The following is a 22,875-nucleotide window of genomic DNA, read 5'->3' as shown; positions in this document are numbered from 1 at the left end:
CTTTCGGAAGCGCGCGCTTCTTCCGGCTTCTCCGTGGGCGGACCTCGCTATCGCCGGAAGTGGGGCTCCAGCGCCACTTATAAGACCTAGAGGTAGCCAATCCGAGAAGTGGGAGGCGCCAATGAGAAACCGGGCGTGGTGGCGGGTGGGCGGGCCTTACCGAGGCGCCGAGGCGGTTGGCGCGTTGACTCGCTACCTGTTATTGGCCTTTCCTCCCCCGGGACGCCTGCACTCGGCACGCTTGTGTCCCATAGCCGCGCTCAGCGGACCGGGCGCAAAGTGCGCCGCGAGGCCCAAATCCTCCCGACTGATCTCCTCAGGGCTCTTCGTTCCTCAGGGCTGCCCGTCCTCAGAGCCTTTCTCCACCGAGAATGTCAGAAACTCGCTCTTCTCGGGCCGCTTCCTTTGAGCCGGCTCTTCACCAAGACTCTGTCTGGACACAGCTCTGGCCCCTCAGAGCCCTCGGAAGTGTCTCCACAACGTGTCTCCAGGGGCTTCTCTTCAGCGCTCGGTTGCTAAGCTTGCCCCCTCCAAGGCCTCCTTACCGGGCCTCGTCCTCCCAACTTCCTGCCTCCAGAGGCCTGCCCTGGGCATTTCTTCACTGCGCCATTTGCTCACCCCTGCGCGGAATGCGGCCTGTGCTGGGGCTTTGTTGGGGGCTGGGCCCAGATGCCCAGAGAGGCAGCTCGCTGGGTTGAATCCAGGTTCCAGTGGGTAGCCCTGAGGCAGCCCACTCGCTGCCTCGTCCAGTTGCCAGTGCCAGCCGCCAGGACCCAGGAAGATGTATTATGTGATATCTTCCCTTCTGGAGGAAGGCACGAACGGAAAAGCAAGAGACTTGGAGATACGAACTTATCAGGACCACGTTTCATCTTCTAGCGGAATGACTTTTGGTTGTGTCTCAACGATTAGACTGCAAGTTCTTAAAGGGCAAGATCTGAAGCTCGTTGATCTGTGTCCCACCCATAGTTCCTAACAGCATGCACCATGAGCGTGGTGTAACATCAGGCCAGTGCGGTCCTCATGGCAGTTCCATTCTTCAGCGCCTGCAAGGCCTCAGGCAACTGTCTCCTCCTGTGACTACCTCGTCTACAGCCATGCCACCCCCCAGATGCCTAGCACTTGGAGGGCATTCTTGTAATAAATGCCGGTTGAATTTGAAAAGATGCCAAGGCTGGAGATCAATGAAGAGCGACCCTCTGCATCCCTGCTCTGTTCCCAGTTAAGCAAGGAGGAAGGTCTCATCTGCAGTGACTGAGGCACTTGGGCCATGCTACTGGTAAAGGGCTTGGGGTCTGAATCCATGAAGAAACCGGCAGTTAACTCTTCTTCTGGCAGTTCGGCATATTGGTTGAAGAGCCAGCTTTGCAGACAAACAGACCTGGGTTCAAATCCTAGCTCTGCGACTTCCTAGTTGTGGGAACTTTGGCAAGTTACTTAAATTTTCTAAGCCTCAGCAGCTTTGTGGAGGTAACCAGCCTATTATTCAACTACCCCGTAGTTATTGCAAGGATTACATGAAACCAAGTGTCTTACAGATGCTTTAGCACAGGGCCTGCCACTCCCTAGGTGCATGGGAAATGGGAACTCTATTTTATCTTTGCTGTTATTGCCTTATATATGTAGTGTGCAAATCAGTCAGCGACCACTGGGCCCAATTATGTACCATCCCTAGAGCACAAAACTTTCTTTTGTATCCTTTTGCCTCAGTGGGAGGCAAGAAAAAAGAATTCTAAATAGTTTATTTTCTAAGAATCAATATATTTTCTTCCTTTGAAATAAATACAAACCAGTTTGAAAGGTAGGGAAATCTAGGGGAAAGAGAAGGGAATTGAGGGCAAGCCCCAATCTTTTTTTAGTACCAAATGACTCTGGCGCGACCCGGAAACGCAGTTACAAATGAGAATAATTTAAATTCTCCAATAATTACAATATTTACAACAGCAGGGGAGGGGGTCACCTAGTGCCCCTCTTCCAGGCTGGACAGACATCAATCCCACTGCTAGGCTGGGCAGATGCCCGCTTACTTCACTACCTATAGGGGCCTCAGGCCTCTAAGCAGAAGAGATTCTTCTGGCATGAGCAAGCAGAAGTGGTGGGAGGGCCTCTTTTATGCAGTGTCCTTAACCTTGGCCCACCACTCTGCCGTGAGATCTCTGGAGCTCTTTCTGATTTGGACCTCCCCTCTCCTTGCGCTGAACCGCCATGGGCCCTTGGAGTGTTCTGTACAGTCCAGCTGCACTCAGGGCAGGAGGGACCTCCCCCACCCAGCTTCCCCTGAGACTGGCCCCAAGACCAGGAATGAGTCAGTGCAGAGGCAGGTGCCACTCCAGGACAGTGAGCAAAGGGGAGGAGAGCGGTCACAGGGCACTGTAGGTCGGGGCTGTATTGGTGTTGGGCAGTATCAATCGCTATCACTGGTCTCACTGCTCTGCTCGCCCTGCACCTTGCTGCGGTGCTGCAGAGCCCTGTGGTAGGCGATCTGTACTGACTTGCGGATGTTTGACTTGCGGCCCTCCAGCATCTTCTCCTTGTCCAGGTCCTGGTTCACACCCAGAGGAACTAGCTTGGTCCTGGGCAGCCATTGCCTATAGGACAAGATGAAGATTAAATGAATCATCTTAGGGAGAACAAGCACCAGCCTTCCTCATTCTATTCACTCAAACACACTTCCTGAGCACTTACTCTGGCCAGACTCTCGTGGGCACTGGAATTAGAGACCAACAGACACAGCCCCTGTCCTCAAGGGACTTTTCATAATCTAGTGATGCAAGAGCCTAGTTAACAGTTACACTGGAGGGGGGCAGTGTAGGGTAATTATAGGGTATTTGTGGATGCAAAAAGGATTCCTAACCAAACCAGAAACAGCTACCATGTCCCACAGGCTCCAAACAGACTTTACTGACAATGGATATCCTCTTCTGCAGACAATTAACAAAAAAAACTACATATGTAAATGTGATACAGGATTCAGAGTCTAAATGTTTATGCCTGCTTTATCCTCATTTTGTCACCATGGAGGCAGAGGTGGGGAAACTAAGTCTAGGAGCCATCTGAATCTGGGTGGGAAGTCACCTCTCATTTGTCATAGTCACTGATGATCCTTTGGTTTCTAGCTACAGCTATTTGTCTGCTACTGCACACTTGGCTGCTCAGATTCTTAGTCAACACAACACTTTTGCTCAAAGATCTATTCTAAGTCTCTCCCCTCATTGATTTGTGATAGCCCAGTCTGCCTGTTGGAGTTTTCTGGCAGTCTGCTTGTGTACCACTCAGGGCTTCATCTGTGGCTATGAGTCACACCAAATGCTACCCTCCTTCCTTACCAGGTTCGTTTGTTGTCAAAGAAAAGGACGAGGTAGAGATGCTCTCGGGCTTCCTGGGTCATCTGTTCCCCAAGTTTCAGCACCTCCAGTGGGGGCACAGGGATGGGAACCCCGTGGTGGAACATACCTTCTCGGGGCATCTTTGGATCAATGATCTGAAAGTGTGATAAGAGTCCAGTTTGGTTCAGTCCACTTCCTCCCCAAAGTTTTCTGTACCCAAGAATTTAGAAAATACATCATAAGTGGGGACAGAGGAATTATCATGCTACTAGGGGTGTAGTGCTGACCCTTGATCTTCTCCTATGCTAAATAATTTCGGAGTCCAAGGGGCAAAGAGAAGGAAAAGGGAGATGGAGAAATTGACTGGGGGCCTCTAAGTGGTACTCATGCTGTATTTGCCCACCAGTCTATCTGCCAAGGAATCTTGTGCCCCACAGCTCAGCAGGGAGTGGGAAAGATCTACTAATTGTCAATCTGCGTTCAGGGGTTGGAAAACAAGGGGCATGACAAGAGAAGCGGAAGCCTACCAGAGCTGGGTATGATGGATATCCTCGGCATTTGGCCCACACGAGGTCCAGAGCATCCAGTGGGGAGTCCTCATCCTCTGACAGCCAGCCAGCTCCCCGGCCCAGACTTTTCCTTACCACTTCACAGGAATGGGAGGGAAGGGGTGGATCAGCAGCTGGGGGGCTGGCAAGGCCCTTACACTGGGTCCCCAGCATCCCTGGCCTTGGGTGAGGGTACTTACTGCTGTGGCCCACGCCGCGGCCAGTGCCCACGGAGTAGGCCTCATTCTCAGTGCCTGAGGTATCCTCGCTGCTGTCCTCTGGGAATGTGCCCCGGGAGAAGGAGGGTTTGCCCCGGCCTTGTTTTGAAGGCGTTGTGCTGTGGGCAAGACAATGGGAACTCAACTCAGAGGAGGCAAGAATAGGGAACGGCATGGTCATCTAAAAGCAATACTGGCCAGATTGTCTAGTTTGTTGCTTTTGTTGTTTATTTATTTTTTGAGTCGGAGTCTCTGTCGCCCAGGCTAGAGTGCAGTGGCACACTCATGGCTACCACAGCCTCAACCTGCTGGGCTCAAGCAATCCTTCCACTGCAGCCCTCTAAGTGGCTGAAACTAGAGGCGTATACCCCACACTAAGCCAGTTTTTGATTTATTGTAGAAACTAGGTCTTGCCAAATTGCCCAGGTTGGTCTCAAACTCCTGGGCTCAGGCAGTCCTCTTGCCTCGGCTTCCCAAGTGCTGAGATTACAGGCGTGAGCCACCATGCCCGGCTATTTATTAAGTTTTTTGAGTTGGAGTCTCACTCTGTCACCCAGATTGGTGTGCAGTGGCATAATCACAGCCACTGCAGCCTCAACTTGCTGGGCTCAGGCAATCCTTCCAAGTAGTTGGAACTACAGGCATGCACCACTTCGTCTGACTATTTATTGTAGAGAGGTTTCTCTCTTGCCTCAGCCTCCCTAAGCACTGGGTGGGATTATAGGTGTAAGCCATCGCATCTGGCTAGATTTTCTGATTTTTTTTTTTTTTTTAGTCAGTCTCACTCTGTCACACAGGCTGGAGTGCAGTGGCATGCTCAGTGGCCACTGCAGCCACTGCTGGGCTCAGGCAGTCCTGCCTTAGCCTTCCAAGTAGCTGGAACTACAGGTATGCGCCACCACACCCAACTAATTTTTTTTTTTTGAGTTCGAGTCTCACTCTGTCGCCCAGACTGGAGTACAGTGGCCGCTTCCGGCCACTGCAGCCTCAACCTGCGGGGCTCCGGCGATCCTTCCACCTCAGCCTTCCAAGTAGCCGGAATTACAGGCATGCGCTACCATGCCCGGCTGATTTTTTTATTTATTGTATAGATGAGGTCTCGCTGCCCAGGCGTGTCTCGAACCCGTGGGCTCAGGCAATCCACTCACCTCAGCCTCCCAAAGGCGCGGGATTACAAGCTGAGCCACCGAGCCCGGCTCCAACTAATTTTTTTATGATTTATTGTAGAGATGAGGTGTCGCCATGTTGCTCAGGCTGGTCTCGAACCCGTGAGCTCAGGCAGTCCTCTCGCCTCCACCTCCGCCTCCCAAAGTACTAGGATTACAGGATCTTCTGATTTTTAAAAAGAATACAGAGACTGGAAATTTTTTTTTTTTTTTTTTGAGTTGGAGTCTCTCTCTGTCGCCCAGACTGGAGTGCAGTGGCTGCTCCCGGCCACTGCAGCCTCGACCTGCTGTGCTCCGGCGATCCTTCCGCCTCAGCCTTCCAAGTAGCTGGAACTACAGGTGCAAACTACCACACCCAGCTAATTTTTTTTTTATTTATTGCAGAGATGAGGTCTCGCCTGCCCAGATGGGTCTCGAACCCATGGGCTCAGGCAATCCACCCACCTCAGCCTCCCAAAGGCACAGGATTACAGGCTGAACCACTGAGCCCGGCTAGGGACTAGAAATTTTATGTAGCATTTTTGATTTTTTTTGTTGTTGTTTTTTTGAGTTGGAGTCTCACTCGGCCGCCCAGACTGGAGTGCAGTGGCCGCTCCCGGCCACCGCAGCCTCGACCTGCTGGGCTCCGGCGATCCTTCCGCCTCAGCCTTCCAAGTAGCTGGAACTACAGGCGCGTGCTACCATGCCCGGCTCATTTTTTTTGATTTATTGTAGAGATGAGGTCTCGCTGCCCAGGCGGGTCTTGAACCCGCGGGCTCAGGCAATCCACTCACCTCAGCCTCCCAAAGGTGCAGGATTATAGGCTGAGCCACCGAGCCTGGCTTATTTTTTTTTTTTGAGATGGGATCTCACTCCATCTGCTGCCCAAGTGGAATGTAGTGGTACAATCCCGGCTCACTGCCCGAGCAAAGCTTCTGCCTCAGTCTCCCAAGTAGCTGGAACTACAAGTGTGCATCACCATGCTTGGCTAATATTTTGTATTTTTTTGTAGAGACAAGGTCTTACTATTTTGCCTAAGCTTGTCTCAAACTCCTTGGCTCAAAAGATCCTCCCATGTTGGCCATCCCAAGTGCTGGGATTACAGGCCTGGGCCACTGTGCCTGGCCTTATGTGGCATTTCTGGATTCATTTTTTAAAAACACCATGCTGGCCAAAGCCAACCACAAGGCACTAGTTTATAACCTCAGCACTAACTCATCACCTTAACTCATGGTGGTTCCCTCTGTTCCATTATGGTGACATTGATCTATCCTGTTTATTTTGCAGAGAACCTTGGGTTTGAGCCATCTTAATCTAGGCTGAAATGGCTGGCACCACACTTCCAACAGGGAAGCCTAGAAAAGCCTATGAACTCTGAAAGGGCATCCCTGGAAGCCGGCCTTGATCTGCAGGGCTGGTACCTGGTCCGGTCTGAGGCAGCGCTGCTACTGCTACTGCTGCTGGACTCAGAGTCTGAGCTGCTCCGGGGAAGGCTGCAGTCATTACGGTATACCAAGAAACTCTTCTTCACTGGCTGGTTTCCACTGCTGAAGCCATTGGCTGGTAAGTCTTGGTTGGGGGGGCAGGAGGGAAGGAACCAGTCAGGAAGATGTAGATCAGCGATGACATGGGGGGAGGGGGTGTAAGAAGGACGTGGAGCTTGGGTTCCCCTTCTGTGCTGGAAAATTCCTCCAACCTTGGCCAGCAAAGCTAGCTCTGGGCAGTGTCTACCAGTTGGCCACAGCCCTGCCCCACCCCTTGCTTCCCTTGGCAGTTACTGGCCTTAGGACACAAATGGCTTAAAGGGCAGGAGATCTCCAAGGAAGGTGAGAAGAGAAAAGGTGAAGTGATATAATGGAGTGGGAGGACCCTGGGTGGGAATCTAGCTGGGTCATGGTGTCTTGTGGTCTTGGTTTCCCCAATTGTAAAATGAGTGGATGGAATTAAAGGATTCCTATAGGCCCTTCTAGCTATGTCTTTCATGGGCAAATTAAAGGGATAGCTAGGAATATGCTGGAAAGAATGGCAGCTCTGCTCACTCTCTTGGGGGGCTGGGTGATGGTGAGGCTCACCCATTGGGGGGTCTTCTGTGGACTTATCACTGTCGCTGTCTGAGCTCGAGCTGGGCCGGGGGCTCCTACCCCGTTTGCGCTGACGCAGGGAGCCCATGATGGGGAGCTGGGGGGGCCCCACAGGACTGCCTCCGTGGCTGGGGGTCATCTGGCTCTCCCGGTTTTTGGGGGGCCGGCCCGGCCTCTTGGGCGGTCCAGCTGTCTTCGGGTTCTTTTTGGAGAACAGAACTGAGGTTCTCCTGCCCACCTCATGTGCGGGGGTTGAGGACATGTTGGGACCCAGGCCTGGAGCAGAGAAAGAGAGAAGGAGAGTTGGTGAGGGGCCTGATTGTGAGAAGGGTAGATATCCAAGGTTATGCCCTGGGTATATAGGACCATTACTTCAGCAAGAGTTGGGGAAATGATTTTGCAGGTGTAGAATCTGAAACATTAATTCTCATACAAATAGCCAGAGAGGCAACTAAGAGGCCCCTGACTGCGGAATGAGGGAGAAGATGCAGCTAGCTGTGGTGGAGGAACCTCTGCCTGGGGGATGGCAGGGGCTGAATGTGTGTGCTGCAGAGCCAAAGTCTGACTTGCTTTGGGGTCCACTTTGCTATGGGGGTCAGACCTTTGCTTGTCTCCTGGCTGCTGCTCTCCTCTGCGGCACTGTCTGTCTGCCCATCCTTGTCACAGGCTGCCGGGTGGGGTGTCAGACTGCCTCGGCTTGAGGGGCCATGCCGCTCAGGACCATCCCGTCCAGTCTCCCGCTGGTGGGCAAGCTTCCGCCGCAGTGCCGTCATCTCTTTCTTGATCATCTTTGCGCGTCGTGAGCGACCAACACTTTGCTTGCTGGCATTCACCTCATCTAGCCGCTCCAGCAGCAACTTTAGCTGCTCTTCTACTGGAAGATGCTTCTGATTCTCCAACAGTACCAGCCGCTCTTCCTCTGCTGCTGGGGGTAGGGTTGAAGGAAAAAGGTCAGACTCAGGGCAGCCCTCTGGGTCCCTCAAACCTGGGCAGGCAGCAAGAAAACCACTCTTCCCCCCTTGGCTTCTCACCAGGAATAGCTGTAAAATAGCAGCACCAAGATGTGGGATGGCGGGCATTGCTATCCATTCACCCAGTCTGGCTTCTTGGGGAGCATTCCTGGGGACAGCTTGCCACTGCTCAGCCTAGCTCCTTTCTGCCTACACTGCCTGCTCCCAGGAGGGGACTTTTGGAAAGCTGTCCATCCCTGGCATTGGCCTCTTATGTGTGTGTGTGACATATCACCCACCATCTTCAGTGTGGAGTGGGGCCTCATCTCCAGCCAGGCTGTGGGGGATATGCATGCCCGTCTCAAAGTCAATGCCCATTTTTTCTGCCTGGCGCCGGGCCTGGCGGAGCACAGCGCCACCCTGCTCACGGAGCCGTACTGCTGCCCGGTAGAAGATGGTGTCCTTGGCGTTATACTTGAGGCAGTTGCTGACGATGAGGTTGAAGTCCTCCTCAAAATCATCAAAGTTCAGGTAGCGGTAAGCCTCCAAGTTCTGCTTCATGGTGAAAAAGTCCATGGGCTTTTTGATGTGGTCTAGGTAGTCAGGTACCTGGGAGAGCAGGCAGTGTGTCTAAGTGGAGATATGCTCCTCATTCCCCCAAACCCTGCTCCTAACAAGCCCCTCTGAAATGCTTCCAGCAACCTCCTCCCACCATAGTCAGAGGCAGGCATATTGCACAGGGAAGGAAAGCTGGATTTTGCTCCTGACTTTACCAGTCACAAGCTGTGTGACTATGGCAAGTCTCAACCTCTCTGGGTCTATTTTTCCTCTCCTGAAAAATGGTGATGAAAATACAGCCAATTCTACCTCTGTATAAGGCTTCAGTAAGAAATGGATTGGGAAATCCTCTGGAAATACACCACCTTGCATTCCTATAGCTCTTTTTACTTTTCAGTAAGACTTATAAGGAGACTGCTGCCTCAGGCTTCTTATCTTATACCATTTATTTACTTATTTATTTATTTATTTATTTTGAGTTAGAGTCTCACTCTTATCACCCAGGCTGGAGTGCAGTGGCATACTCACAGCCACTGCAGCCTTCACCTGCTGGGCTCAAGTGATCCTTCCACCTCAGCCTTCCAAGTAGCAGGAACCACAGGCACACGCCACCATGCCCGGCTAATTTTTTGATTCATTGTAGAGACAAGGTCTCGCCAAGTTGCCCAGACTGGTCTCGAAACCATGGGCTCAGGCAATCCTCTTGCCTCGGCCTCCCAAGGTGCTGGGATTATAGGCGTGAGCTACCATGCCCAGCTAATATTTTATACCTTTTGGAGAGAAGAGTCTGTCAGTCTGGACCTAGAACTTCAGAGCTGGTTCTTTAGGTGCTAAGCCTTCTAAAGCCTCCATTCTAGGATTCAGCACCCCGAAAGTGTCTTCCTGCCCTGGGATTATTCATTTGGCAGATTCAGTCCCTGTCTGTGGGAAGGAGTGCAGATTGCCTCCTATTCTGAGCCCTTGGGCCATGACAGGGACAAAACAGTCCAAATGATACATGTGGCTCCAGTTCATCCTGCCCCAGAGCTACCAGCCCCTCTCTTCAAGGTTCCCACCTAGTCCTGGCCCAGACCTGCAGCAGGGGTCCAACCGGGAGAGGAACAGAAAGAAGGTGGAGTGAGGGGAAGGGATTCTTACTTCGTCCAATTCGGTTACCTCAGACAGAGGGACCGGCTCGCTGAAGATGTTGCCTGTGTCCTTCTCTTGGAGCTGCTCCAAAGTTTTGCGGAGGAGGATGAGGAAAGGGGTCAGTTGCATCTCCATGGCGATCTGTTGGACCTTGATCTAGCATACAAAAAGTTCCAATCAGCCATGCCCAGGAAAGTCCTGTGGCAGAGAAATCTGAGGAGAGGGTCCCATCTGGCTTGGGAACTTGTCTTCCTTTCTACTCCCACATCTGAGTGTCTTCATATAGGTCTACCTTCTACAAGGCCCCAGCCAGTGAAACTTGCACCAACCATTCTGGCCTTCCCCTTCCTTGAACTACCTCACCAGCTACCTATGTCATATAATTGAGGATTCCATTCAAACTCTCCTGTGACATTCTGCTCTCAGTAGACCTGAGAGCACACTGAGCACCAGGAGACTTGACTCCAGCACTGGCCCCGTTGTTTCCTGGCCAGGGGACATATACTATTCCTCTCCTGGGTCTATTTTCTCCTTTGTAAAATAGGACAGACCCAGGAGCACTCACCGTCTCCCTTTTGAGTTTTTCCCGCTTGCGGATCAATTCCACCAGCAGCCGAGCTCGCTCCAGATCATGTCGGAGCCGCTGCCAGGACTTAAGCTGTTCTTTGAGGGCCCAGTTCTTATCCTCAGAATCTCTCTGTAGAGGCAAAAGTAAAATCAGGAGATGATGAGAGTCAGAGGAAAGGCTGGAGGGGAGCAGAGAACCCAGAAAACTTGGGTCAAGAGCAGGTCAGGCCAAAGGCGGGAGCACAGGAAGTTACTGGCTATCTATGTGTCCCCAGGGCCTGGCATAGAATAAATGTGTTTGTTAAGTTAATAAATGAACACATAGGAACAACATCTTTCCACTGAGTGAACAGTCTTGAGTATTTCATGCTAAGCTTGGTTTGAAGGCTAGTTTAAAGAAGGAAACAGCCTAAGACCCCTGACATTGGAAGCTACAGTCATCAATGTCAGTCCTCATCCCCCTGGCCCTAGCTCCCAGAGCCCACAGGGAAGTGGACACAGTACCCCGACTTGGTCACAGTTCCTTTGAGACTGCAGGTGTGTCTGCAGGCGACGTAGCAATGGGACTCCATTCCGTGACTGCCGCTTCAGTGTCCAGTAGCTGTGCAGCCTCTGCATGAACTGGCTCTTCCTTTGGATGGTTAGGCGGTTGGTGATTTTACTGAGCCTGGGAGGCAGGGAACAAAAAGAAAAACCCACTGGGTCCTGATTCTTTTAAGCAGAGCAAGGGTCCCTGGCTGAAAGTTCCTGAATGAGGATGAAGGGGGAAAATGTCTCTTGTCAAAAGGCCTGGGACTCTGGGTTTACAGCAAGGGAGAGTGAGTGGTGCCATCAGTGGCACCACGGCAGACAGGAACACAAGCTCCAGCATTAAGCCAGATCCCTAGCCCTGTACACCAAGGAGTTGGGGAGTTCTGCCCTTAAGACTGCTCTAGTCAAAGCAGCCTAGAGTACTGTCTGACCATCGGGTCCTCACTCAGACTGAGCCTTTAAGGTTTTAAGATAAAATAAAACTGTACAGCAGAAATCTATAGTAAATCAAATACTGTAGGAGAGTTAAAAATAACTGGTGATCACACCTAAAATAGGCAACAGTTACCACAATTTTTGAGCCTCCCTTTTCCTTCTATTTCTCCCTTTATAGTCAGATCTTTTCCATTTTGATTGGTGACTGGTGACTCTTCCATCCTCGTTCTCCTAACTTAACAAACTAAATCATCCAAATGAAGAGCTGTTTTAAGATACCTGTTGGGGCAGGGTATAGCGGCTCACACACCTGTAATCCCAGTACTGTGGGAAGTCAAGCTGAGAGATCACTTTCTTTGTCTAATTTTTCTTATTTTTTCTTTCGTAGATATTATATCTCACTAGGTTTCCCAGGCTGGTCTCAACCTCCAGGCCTCAAGTGATCCTCCCATCTTGCATCTCAAAGTGCTGGAATTATAGGTGTGAGCCACCATACCAGAGAGTATGTGACTCTACTTTTTTTTCTTTTTGAGTTGGAGTCTCACTCTGTTGCCCAGGCTGTAGTGCAGTGGCATGCTCATGGCCACCCCAGCGCCGACCAGCTGGGCTCTGGCAATCCTTCTGCCTCATCCTTCCAAGTAGCCAGAACTACAGTTGTGCGCTATCATGCCTGGTTAATTTTTTTTTATTTATTATAGAGATGAGGTCTTACCAACCTGCCCGGGCTGGTCTCAAACCTGCGGGCTCAGGTTATTCACTTGTCTCGGCCTCCCAAAATGCTAGAATTACAGGCTGAGCCACCGAGCTGGGCCTCTTTTTTTTTTTTTTTTGAGTCGGAGTCTCACTCTGTCACCTAGGCTGGAGTGCAGTGGCACGCTCATGGCCACCACATCCATGACCTGCTGGGCTCAGGCAGTCCTTCCACCTCAGCCTTCTAAGTAGCTGGAAGTACAGGCATGCGCTACCATGCCCAGCTAATTTTTAATTTTTATTGTAGAGATGAGGTCTCACCAAGTTGCCCAGGCGGGTCTCAAACCCACGGGCTCAGGCAATCCACTCACTTCAGCCTCCCAAAGTGCTGGGATTACAGGCTGAGCTACCGAGCCCAGCTGACTCTACTTTTTCAACTGTAAATTTTATGAACTCTAGCTGGACACGGTGGCTTATGCCTGTAATCCCACTACTTGGGGAGGCGGAGGCAAGAGTATTGCCTGAGCCCACGGCAAAATGGCAAGAGCTTGTCTCCCCAAGAGCTTGTCTCCCCAATAAATAAAGAAAAAATTAACCAGGTGTGGTGGCACACACCTGTGGTCCCAACTGCTGGAGAGGCTGAAGAAGGATCGCCTGAGCCCAGTAGGTTGATGCTGTGGTAGCCATAATTGTGCCACTGCACTCCAACCTGGGCGACAGAATGAGACGCTGACTCAAATAAATAAAATATAAAGGTGGACTGGGCACAGTGGCTCATGCCTATAATCCCAGCACTTTGGGAGGCCAAGGTGAGAGGACTGCCTGGGCCCACTGAGTTTGATACCAGCCTGGGCAACTTGGTGAGACCTCACTTCTACCATAAAAAAATAAATAAATCAGCTAGGCGTGGTGGCGCGCGCCTGTAGTTCCAGCTACCTGGAAGGCTGAGGTGGAAGTATTACCTGAGTTCAGTGGGTCCAGGCTGCAGTGGCCATAAGCATGCCCCTGCACTCCAGCCTGGGCAACCGAGTGAGACTCCAACTCAAAAATTATATAAACAAATAAAAGCTGACATTTCTGACTTCTAATGTGAAAATCAGGTGACCTGCTAAAGATAACCTCTTTATCTTTGGTTATTTTTTAAACTTCTGTGCAGCTCCTGATAGGAAGAATGTAACCCAGCCCTGGCATTCTATTCAGGGTGCTGTCAGTTCTCTCCAGGAGGGCTTCTTCTTCCCTCACCTGCCTGTTCATCTGCTCCCCACATACCTGTGTGGTGGGATGCAGGGCACTGATACTACAGGTGCTGCTGCCCGCTTCTCTGCCAGGATCTTCCGTGCTTTCTTCATCTTGATGCGGGACTTGGCCTTGGCCTTCTTGACCTTCTCTGAGCTCCAGCCCTTACCCTCATCCTCCTCCTCGTCCTCATCCTCCTCACCCTCACTGTGGGACAGGGCAGGCAGGCGGCGCGCTGAACCTGGGGGTGTGTGGATGTCGCAGTAGGCTGTCTTGCGAACACTGAAGGAGGTACCGTTGGCACCCGTTTCCCGCACGGGCTCCATCTTCATGTAAAGGCCAGCCTGCTGGGCGCATGTCACATGAAAGGCTGTGTAGCAGTTGGCCTTGTGGCATTGGATGCAGGCCCCTGAGCCCCGCTGTTTGCAAATGTAGCAGGTGAGTTTCCAGCGAGCTGGTGGGATGTGCTCAATGCTGTCAATAGGCTCTAGGAAGACCGTATTGGCAAAGCAAACCTCAGGGATCCACAAGGCACACACCACGTGGGCCCAGCGCCCATCATCTGTCTGCTTAAAGGCACCACCCTTGTTGGGGCACAGGGCACAGTCTACAGCGCGGGAAGGTGATTGTAGACAACGGCGGCACAACCACTGGCCCTCAGGGATATAGGGGACACCATAGCACTCCTGGTGCACAGCCAGGTTGCACATGTCACAGAAGAGGATGACGTTGCTGTTCTGGCACTCACCATCATTACAGATACAGCAAACAGCATCCTCATCCACTAGAGCATTGGGGTCGCCTTTATTGTGACTCTCGAAGTAGGATTCCTTCTCCAGCCGGTCCATTAGGTACTCAAAGATCTCTTGAGGGATGGGACTCACACCCTCTGTCTTCCGACGCTCATTCATGATATCCAGCCAGATGTAGTCCTCCTCATCCATGTCATACTCTACTTCTTCATCTAGCTCCTCTGCGGACTTTTCAATGTACCTGCAGTACACACAGGGAGCTTAGTATCACATGACTGAGATTTCCTTCCCTTAAAGACAATGAATCATTTGCCACTGAGCACTTAGTCTCTTCTGTGCCTTTAGATGTGTTGTCTCATTTCATCCTCATTTTAACCCCGGTACTATAGGTACTATCATCATTCCTATTTTGCAGAAAAGGAAACCTAGGGCTTGAGGAGGTTAATGCATCTGTCTCAGCTCACTTGTGAGAAAGTAATAGAGCTGAGATGTAAATCCAGGCCCACCACTCCAAAGCTTGTGTCCTAGCTGCTACATGATACCACCTTCCTTGGGTTGCATTGGCTCAGACAAGCTCCTATAAAGGGGGAAGGATGGGGCATCTAGGACCCACCGAAGTGGTCTGAATGATGGTACAAAGTATCAGAGGAAGAAAGAAGGTCCTTGGATGTCACTGACAAATCATATATAAGTTGTTTTAGTACAGGTTGGGAGGGCCTTGACTAGAGCTGCCATGGGTCTTCTCTCAACTGGTGCCAATGTCAAGTCACGGCCGCCCCAAACTCTGTGTGCTATGTTTATTCTCCGGTTAGCCTTGGGATATATCAATCATGATAGCTAAGATTTATCCAGCATTTACTGTGAGCCAGGCATTGTGCTAAACTGCATTTATTCTTACCACAGCTACAGGATCAGTAATTTTTTTTGAATAGGAGTCTCACTCTGTCACCCAGGCTGGAATGCAGTAGCACGCTCACAGCCACCACAGCTTTGACCTGCTAGGTTCAGGTGATCCTTCCGCCTCAGCCTTCCAAGTAGCTGGACCCACAGAGGTGTGCGCCATCATGTCTGGTTAATTTTTTGATTTATTATAGAGATGAGGTCTCACCAAGTTGCCCAGGCTGATCTCAAACCCCTGGACTCAGGCAATTCTCTCGCCTCTGCCATCCAAAGTGCTGGGATTACAGGCGTGAGACACAGTGGGATCAGTGTTTATTGTCCTTATTTTCTAGATGGGGAATCTGAAGCTTTGATAAGTTAATTAACTCAACATAGATAGGTCACATAATCAGGGAGTGGCAGAAGTGGAGGCATTCAACCCCTAGTCCCAGTGCTCTTAACCTCCACCCTATAGCACTTACTGGGCCAACAGGCCTGGAGCCAAGGGCTGCTCTGGGTGCTTGTGACCCAGGGTAGATGCCTCATGCCCTTGCCATGCTCTAGGTGGCCTGCACTCTGGCATGTAAACTACAGAGCAATGAAAGAACAGGGCTTCGGCTTCTTAAAACTTTGATTTAAATCCTGCCTCTGGGCCGGACGCAGTGGCTCAGTCTGTAATCCTAGCATTTGGGAGGCTGAGGTGAGAGAGGACTGCCTGAGCCTGGTTGTTCAAGACCAGTCAGGGCAACTTGGTAAGACCTCATCTCTACAATAGATCACAAAAACTAGCCAGATGTGGTGGTGTGCATCTACAGTTCCAACTATTTGGAAGGCTGAGGTGGAAGGATTGCCTGAGCCTAGCAGGTCAAGGTTGTGGTGGGTGTGAGCATGCCACTGCACTCCAGCCTGGGCAACAAAGAGTGAGAGTACAACTCAAAAAAAAAAAAAAAAAAATCCTGCCTCTGCTATTTTGTGACCTTTAGGACATCACCACTCTTCTTTGAACCTCAGTTTTATTGATGCTAGAACAAGGATAAAAGGCTGGGTGCGGTGGCTCACACCTATAATCCCAGCACTTTGGGAGCCCAAGGTGAGAGGATTGCCTGAGCCCATGGGTTCAAGACCAGCCTGGGCAACTTGGTGAGACCCCCATCTCTACAATAATCAAAAACCTAGCTGGGCGTGGTGGCACATGCCTGTAGTTCCAGCTACTTGGAAGGCTGAGGCGGAAGTATCACCTGAACCCAGCAGGTCAAGGCTGTGGTGGCCAGGAGCGTGCCACTGCCCTCCAGTTTGGGTGACATAGTAAGATCCTACTCAAAAAAAAAAAGAACAAGGGTAATACTACCTACTCACAAAGATTCTGTCAGGATTATATGGAGTTATGAAAGTGAACAGGCTATAAGCTCTTGGTCTTTACATTTATTTATTTATACTTATTTATTTATGAGTACTTGCTCGACACCAGGCACTGTTCTAAGCACTTTCCCTCTATTAACTCATTTAATGTCCACAACAGCCATGTGAAATAAGTTCAAAGTAGCATCACAATTTACAGATGAGGAAACCAAGGCCCAGGAAGCTTAGCTCACTTGCCCATTGTTATACAGGATCCAGGCAGCATGGCTGCAGAGCCTGTATGCACCTGGGATGCCCTAGCAGCCAGTACCTCATATCCCATGAGGGGAGGAGAGAGGTACCCAGTACCTCCTCAAGTCCCAGCAGCTGTCAGCAGGCCCAGGAAAGGAATTATGAGTAAGAGTACCCTGGTGTGACTTAAAGTTGGAAACACCATCTAACCATTAAGTCATGAGTGTATGTATGTACATTTATCTTTTCATAAAAAGTTGTTTAGGGCTGGCACGGTGGCTCACACCTATAATCCCAGCACTTAAGGAGGCCGAGGTAAGAGGATTGCTTGAGCCCATGGGTTCGAGACCAGCCTGGGCAACTTGGCGAGACCTCATCTCTACAATAAATAAAAAAAATTAGCTGGACATGGTAGCACATGCCTGTAGTTTCAGCTACTTGAAAGGCTGAGGAGGAAGGATCACCTGAACCCAGCAGTTAGAGGCCGCGATGGCTGTGAGTGTGCCACTGCACTCTAGCCTGGGCAACAGAATGAGACTTCAAAAAAAAAAGTCATTTAAGAAAGATGAATAGGCTAGATCAAGTTGTACATAGTAGACCCTAGAAAACATTAGCTTCTATCTCTCCTCTTTCCTCCCCTCATGGGATATGGGGTACTGGCTGCTAGGGCATCCCATGCTGCCTGGGCCCTGTATAACAACGGGCAAGTGAGCTAAGCTTCCTAGGCCTTGGTTTCCTCATCTGTAAATGGTGATGCTACTTTGAACTTATTTCACATGGTTGTTGTGGACATTAAATGAGTTAATAGAGGGAAAATGCTTAGAACAGTGCCTGGTGTCGAGCAAGTACTCATAAATGTTAATTAGCTTTTCTATAACCCTTACTCACCTTCCTTGCAACATAGCTGTTTATGCGTCTAACTCCTCCACTACAGAATAGAGGCACGGATCATATCTGATTCACTACACAGATATAGGCACTCAATGCTGTTCATTTGAAAGGCTTTTTGGGGGTGGAAGGGAGAGGAGAGACTAAAATGTCTGTAGGAAGCAGCTTTTTCCTTAGCCCTTTACCTCTTCCCCAAGGTGACTGCAACCTCCCCATCTTTGAAGAAGAGTATGACTCAGGGTTGGTGTGAACCATCTGGCTCCTTCTAGGCCTTGGCACCAGCTCTCTTGAGCACCAGTTCTCACCCTTTTCTTTGCCATGACACATGTGACATTATATGATGGTACACAACACACTCCCACAGGCACCCAGATTATAGGCTGCAGCCCAGATAAGGTAGGCTGCATGTCATGTACAATTCCTAGCACACCAGCTGACACACCACCTTCTCTATCTCCCTCAAGGGAGTGTATCAGAATGCAAGCAAGAGAAAATGGTATTAGAATGATGACCTCAAATCTTCCCAAATTTATATAAAAAGTAAATCATTTCCAAAACTTGGGCAGTTTTGCTAACAGTGGTAACAAATTACATGCAATATACTTCCCAAATGATTGTAGTGCACCAGCTGAGAACTGCTCTGATCCCCCAGGAGGAAAGAGTGAATTTGAGTGAAAAGAAGAACAGAAGACGAATAAGCAGGGCTGGGCTGCCTGTCTAAGTAGACAGAGATAAAGAGCCACTGGGAGGGTGGGGAGGCCCAGAGAAGGGTCTGTGTGTTGGGGGTGAGGGGTGATAGTGGGCGTGGCAGGCAGTGCTGACAGAAAAGAAAAAGTAGAAAGCCAGAAGGAAGCGAAGTTGTGCTGAAAAGATGAATGAATGGAAGAAAGGAAGAGGGAGAATGGCTAACAGTCAAAGAAGGGAGAGAAGAAAGTGATTCTTGGTCATACTGCTTGTGTTCTCCCAGATTTGTTTTGAAATAATTGAATTTTAATATAATATTCTGTGGACTGCACTTTTGATAAAAACTGCTTTTCATATAAAAGCCTTTGTGACAAATCCTTCTTAGAAATCAGGCCTTCTGATTACCTGACAACAAAGATAGCTCCTTAACTAACTCATCAGAATGTCCTCTCTGCCTTGAATGTCAGGACACTCAGAGAGGTTTCACATTTGGTAAAAATCCTCTTTAGCTAGGATTTCTGCATGTAGTTTCACCACCACACTGCCACCCACATCCTTTTATTTTTTACCTCATGTTAAAGAATTTAGCCTTATAATGCCTGCTATTTCAATAGAAGCCACTGCAACAAACTTTTGGAAGGAGTGGAGTACAAGACAATTAAATGAAATAAATAAAAGGGCCGGCTGAGCGCAGTGGCTCACACCTATAATCCCAGCACTTTGGGAGGCTGAGGTGAGAGGACTGTCTGAGCCCACCGGTTCGAGACCAGCCTGGGCAACTTGGTGAGACCTTTGTCTCTATAACAAATCAAAAATTAGATGGGCGTGGTGGCGCGTGTCTGTAGTTTCAGCTACTTGGAAGGTTGAGGCGGAAGGATTGCCTGAGCCCAGCAGGTCAAGACTGTGGTGGCTGTGAGCGTGCTCCTGCACTCCAGCCTGGGCGACAGAGTGAGACTCTAAGTAAAAAAATAAAATAAAATAAATAAAAGGGCCACTGGAGAAGTACAAAACAGGCAATGAAAATATTGCTTAGATGTGCTAAAGGTGTTTTTTTTTTTTTTTTTTTTTAAACCAAACTGCCTTTGTTAAAAAACAAACAAAAAATCCAACATGCTAAAGGACGACAGTAGCAGAACAAGTAATGGGCAAACTACCACTGCAGATTTACAAATTGCTTTTAAGGCCTTATGAAATAAGTGATCCTTGCTTTGTACAGACAGAGAAATACTGTCTCTGCTCTGCATGGGGGTCATTAAACACTAGAAGTTGGATGCATTTCCCAAGATAACAAAGTGAGGAAGTGAAGAGGGTCAGGAGTGAGAAAGTGAGAAATGGGATTTTTTTTTTAGTACAGTAGAAACAGTGCAGCTTTTGAGTTGGAGGGATCTGGGGCTGAATCCTGTTTCAGCTAGCTATCAGCATGTGACTTTCAATAAGTCTGGCATCCTTTCTTGACCACAATTTCCTCATCTGTGAAATAAGGACAACACCTGAGAGTTGTGAGAATAAAACAAAGGAGTGGCTATCAAGCACCAAAAGCATGGCCTGGCGTGCAGCAGTGAAAAGCAAGGACCACCAACAGAGATACTATTCCTTTCACTGCCCTGGCAGATCGGTGTTTCACTTTTCTTTATTCCTGCCACTCTTCCATCTGTGCCTGTCACCCCTCTCTGGCTCCCAAGCCCTGTCTGACCAGCTTTCCAGAGTTCGCCTTACCGGTAATAGGAAGTTGGCCGGGGTGGGGCATCAGGGGTGTCCTGCTCCAGCTCCCGATAAACTACCTCTGGCAGCTTGGGAGTGGTGCTTGCAGAAGCATTATGGTGGTGGTGATGGTTGGAGTCCTTGCGCTTCTCCTTGTTCTTATGCTTGCCTGACTTGGGAGTAGCAGCTGGTGTCTCAGTGTTTTCCTTGTTGCTGCCATTCTCAGGGGCCTCCTCTGGGGCTTCCTCATCCTCAGACACCACATCTAGGTTGTCAAAGATGCTAATGCGATGGACGCGGCCATGCAGGTCCACCTCCACCATACGCTGGGCCTGTGCATAGCTCATCACCTCACGGCCTGGTGACTGTGAGACCTCTGAGGGGCTGGGTGACTGCTTGTTGGCTGGGCGTGACTGACGCCCCTTCTTCTTGTGCTTGCGTAGTGGAGTCTGCTGCGGGGGCGGTGGGTTGTCGTGGTCATAGTGGTATAGGTGGTACTCAATACCACTGTAACTCTTATAGACCTTTCGGCAGGTCTCCACGGGGCACTCGTATGGTGGCTTAGTTGCCCGCAAGTTGTGGCAGAAAGTCTTCACGTCGAAGTCTACCCCCATGCTGTCACATCTAAAATATACAGATGAGTTAGAATGGGCCTAAGGAAGAGTTCCTGGCCACCTGCATCAGAGACCCCACTCTAGTCCTCCTTCTCCCTTGGGGTCACCAGCTCCTGACCAGCCTACCTCTACAGTGTCTCGGAATGCCATCTTCTCTACCATGGCCCTGATCTGGGTCCTATCACCTCTTGCCTGGTTATCCTGTCCTATGTCTCAACTCCTCTAGCCCAATCTCACATATGGCCAGAGTGATCTTTCTATCAAGTAGCAATGAGCATGCTACTCTCTTGATTAAAAGCCTCCTAATGATCCCCAGTTCCTTTAGAATAATATTCCAGATTCTCTATGATGACAGTCAAGGAACTTCTTTCACTGTCTAGCCCCAGTCCTTTCCAGACCTTTTTTTAAAACCGGTTACAGTTGTTCCTGTATACACAGAGCAACTTGCTGAATGTGATAATCTATCATTCCTACAAAATGTGTCTATTTGGAATGCCCTCCATGCTCTCTGATTGGTGGGCTACTACTCATTCTTCAAAACCCAGCTCAAACGTCATTTGTTAGGACTTCTTTGACTTTCCCATGGGGAACTGTTTCCACAGCATTCCGTTCTCACCTCCACTGTAGCTGCAATTCTTTGTGTTCTTTCACTAGACGGGGAACCGTGAAATACATACACCCAACCCTATCCAATCCATATATTCACAGTACCTAGCATGCACTGGACACTCAGTTTTCGGTGAATGAAAAATAACCTGAGGAACTAATAGCTCAATGAGGGGATCACCAGACTGTGAGGGGAAAGAGATGGGATGAAGGCTAGTTCTAGCCCATGTATCAGTCTGAATGGGTGGCCAATGAGTTAGTCTTGAACTCCAGCAGAAATAACTGAATTATACAGAGAATTAGTTACTTTTGAGGTCTTTTAGGGGAGCCTCGCCCTGGCCCTGGGATTGGGTAGGGAGATGCACTGTGGAGCTAAGTGAAAACTGAGGTCATTTAGTCAGTGACAGCAGCTTGTATTGCATTTGAGCTCTTCACTCACCCATTCATGCAACATCAACTGAGTGCCTACCAAGTGCCAGGCCCTAAGGGTACAAACAGAAACATGACAAACTAGGCACATTCAGCTCCCTGTGGTCATCCTCAGGGGCCCTCCCTTCCCCCATCTCAATATTCCTGGGTGAGTGGAGACAGCAGATGGCACCAGCCCTCAGGAAGCCCAACCTGGTCAGAGACTGCCCCAATTTCACTCGGCCTATTTGGGTTCAACAATTCGGCTAGAAACTTGGCACTGTTCCTGCTGGGCACAGCCACCTAAGCTCCCTGACAGTGACCCCTCTTGGCTTCTGTCTCTCTACCTGCAGTTTAACCAGGCAAGTGGGCTGCTCCAGTTCCTCTGTCAACAGACCTTGACTTTCACAACATGAAAGTTACGTGTTCAACTATAGCTCGCTTCTACTTCCTACCTGAGGGTGCATCTTTAAACACACACCAACCGGAGGCACAAACAAGCTCTCCTCTTTCCAAGCTGGGTCCCAGGTGAATAGTTCCCGAAGTAGCACGGTGCACCCGGCAGTGTCCCCCTTGGGACCCGGCGGCAGAAGCATAGGCGAGGGAAACGAGAACATACAGCAGAAAGCCAGCGGGGAGGGCCCAAGGGGTATGGCAGCTACAGATGCTCCTGGAGCTCAGGGGGCTGAAGGAAGTAGGAGGCGGGGGCCGGAGGGACAGGGCTGGGTCCCGGCAGTGCCCGCAGCCCTCTCTCCCGGATGCGGCGGCGTTTCCCCTTTGTCAAAGTGTAGCAAGTTAGGCAAAGCTCCCCTCCTGCCATTGGCCAGGCAGCCCCAAAGGATACACTGTTGCCCCGGGAGCTAATGCTCTGTCAGTTCTCCCAGCTGGAGTAGCCCGAGGGGCCTCCGGGCCAGGCAGCTCAGTGCGCGCCCCATGAGTAGCCTACTCCTTTCCCGCTGGTCACTCCCGCCCTGGTCCCAGGCCCGCACTCACCGGCCACCTCGGGTCCGGGCTCATCGCCGGGGGCGCCCGCCGGGGCTCCGACCCCACTAAGGGAGGCCGGCGGGGAAAGCTGGGCCAGAAAGGGGAAGCCCCAACTCCGGAGACCGTGGACCTCGCCACCCCGGCCCCCTGCTGCCCCACGCTCCGGCCCCGGCTCCCCGGGATTCCCGCGCTGACCCCTGCTGCTCCCGGTCCTGCCGGCGTCCCGGTGTCTCAACTCTGTCGACCGCCACCCGTTCCGCGAGCCCCTAGGTGGCTTGGACTTGGGACCGGGCGTAGCTGAGACAATGGAGGCTCCGGAGACAGCGCGGGGACCGCGGCGGCGAAGACCGTGGCGG

At 50.5% G+C, this 22,875-nt stretch overlaps 1 protein-coding gene across 1 annotated transcript; it reads right to left on the bottom strand.

The window, feature by feature from the left end:
• Positions 1-1,740: 1,740 nt before the first annotated feature.
• BRPF1 (bromodomain and PHD finger containing 1) lies at positions 1,741-22,875 on the bottom strand. Its single transcript, XM_008068105.2, has 14 exons — positions 22,529-22,875; positions 19,923-20,531; positions 13,447-14,406; positions 11,026-11,188; positions 10,520-10,651; positions 9,964-10,110; positions 8,568-8,877; positions 7,920-8,243; positions 7,310-7,594; positions 6,659-6,806; positions 4,075-4,211; positions 3,854-3,972; positions 3,327-3,481; positions 1,741-2,588 (listed from the first exon to the last, which is right to left on the bottom strand). The coding sequence occupies exons 2-14, from the start codon at positions 20,519-20,521 to the stop codon at positions 2,405-2,407; spliced, it is 3,663 nt and encodes a 1,220-aa protein (XP_008066296.1). The 5' UTR covers positions 20,522-20,531; positions 22,529-22,875; the 3' UTR covers positions 1,741-2,404.

Source organism: Carlito syrichta, unplaced genomic scaffold (assembly GCF_000164805.1).
Source record: "Carlito syrichta isolate Samal-C Ts95f unplaced genomic scaffold, Tarsius_syrichta-2.0.1 Scaffold309865, whole genome shotgun sequence".
In the NCBI taxonomy this organism is placed as follows: domain Eukaryota; kingdom Metazoa; phylum Chordata; class Mammalia; order Primates; family Tarsiidae; genus Carlito; species Carlito syrichta.
Note: the sequence above shows the minus strand (reverse complement) of the source record. Positions and strands in the feature narration are given on the sequence as shown.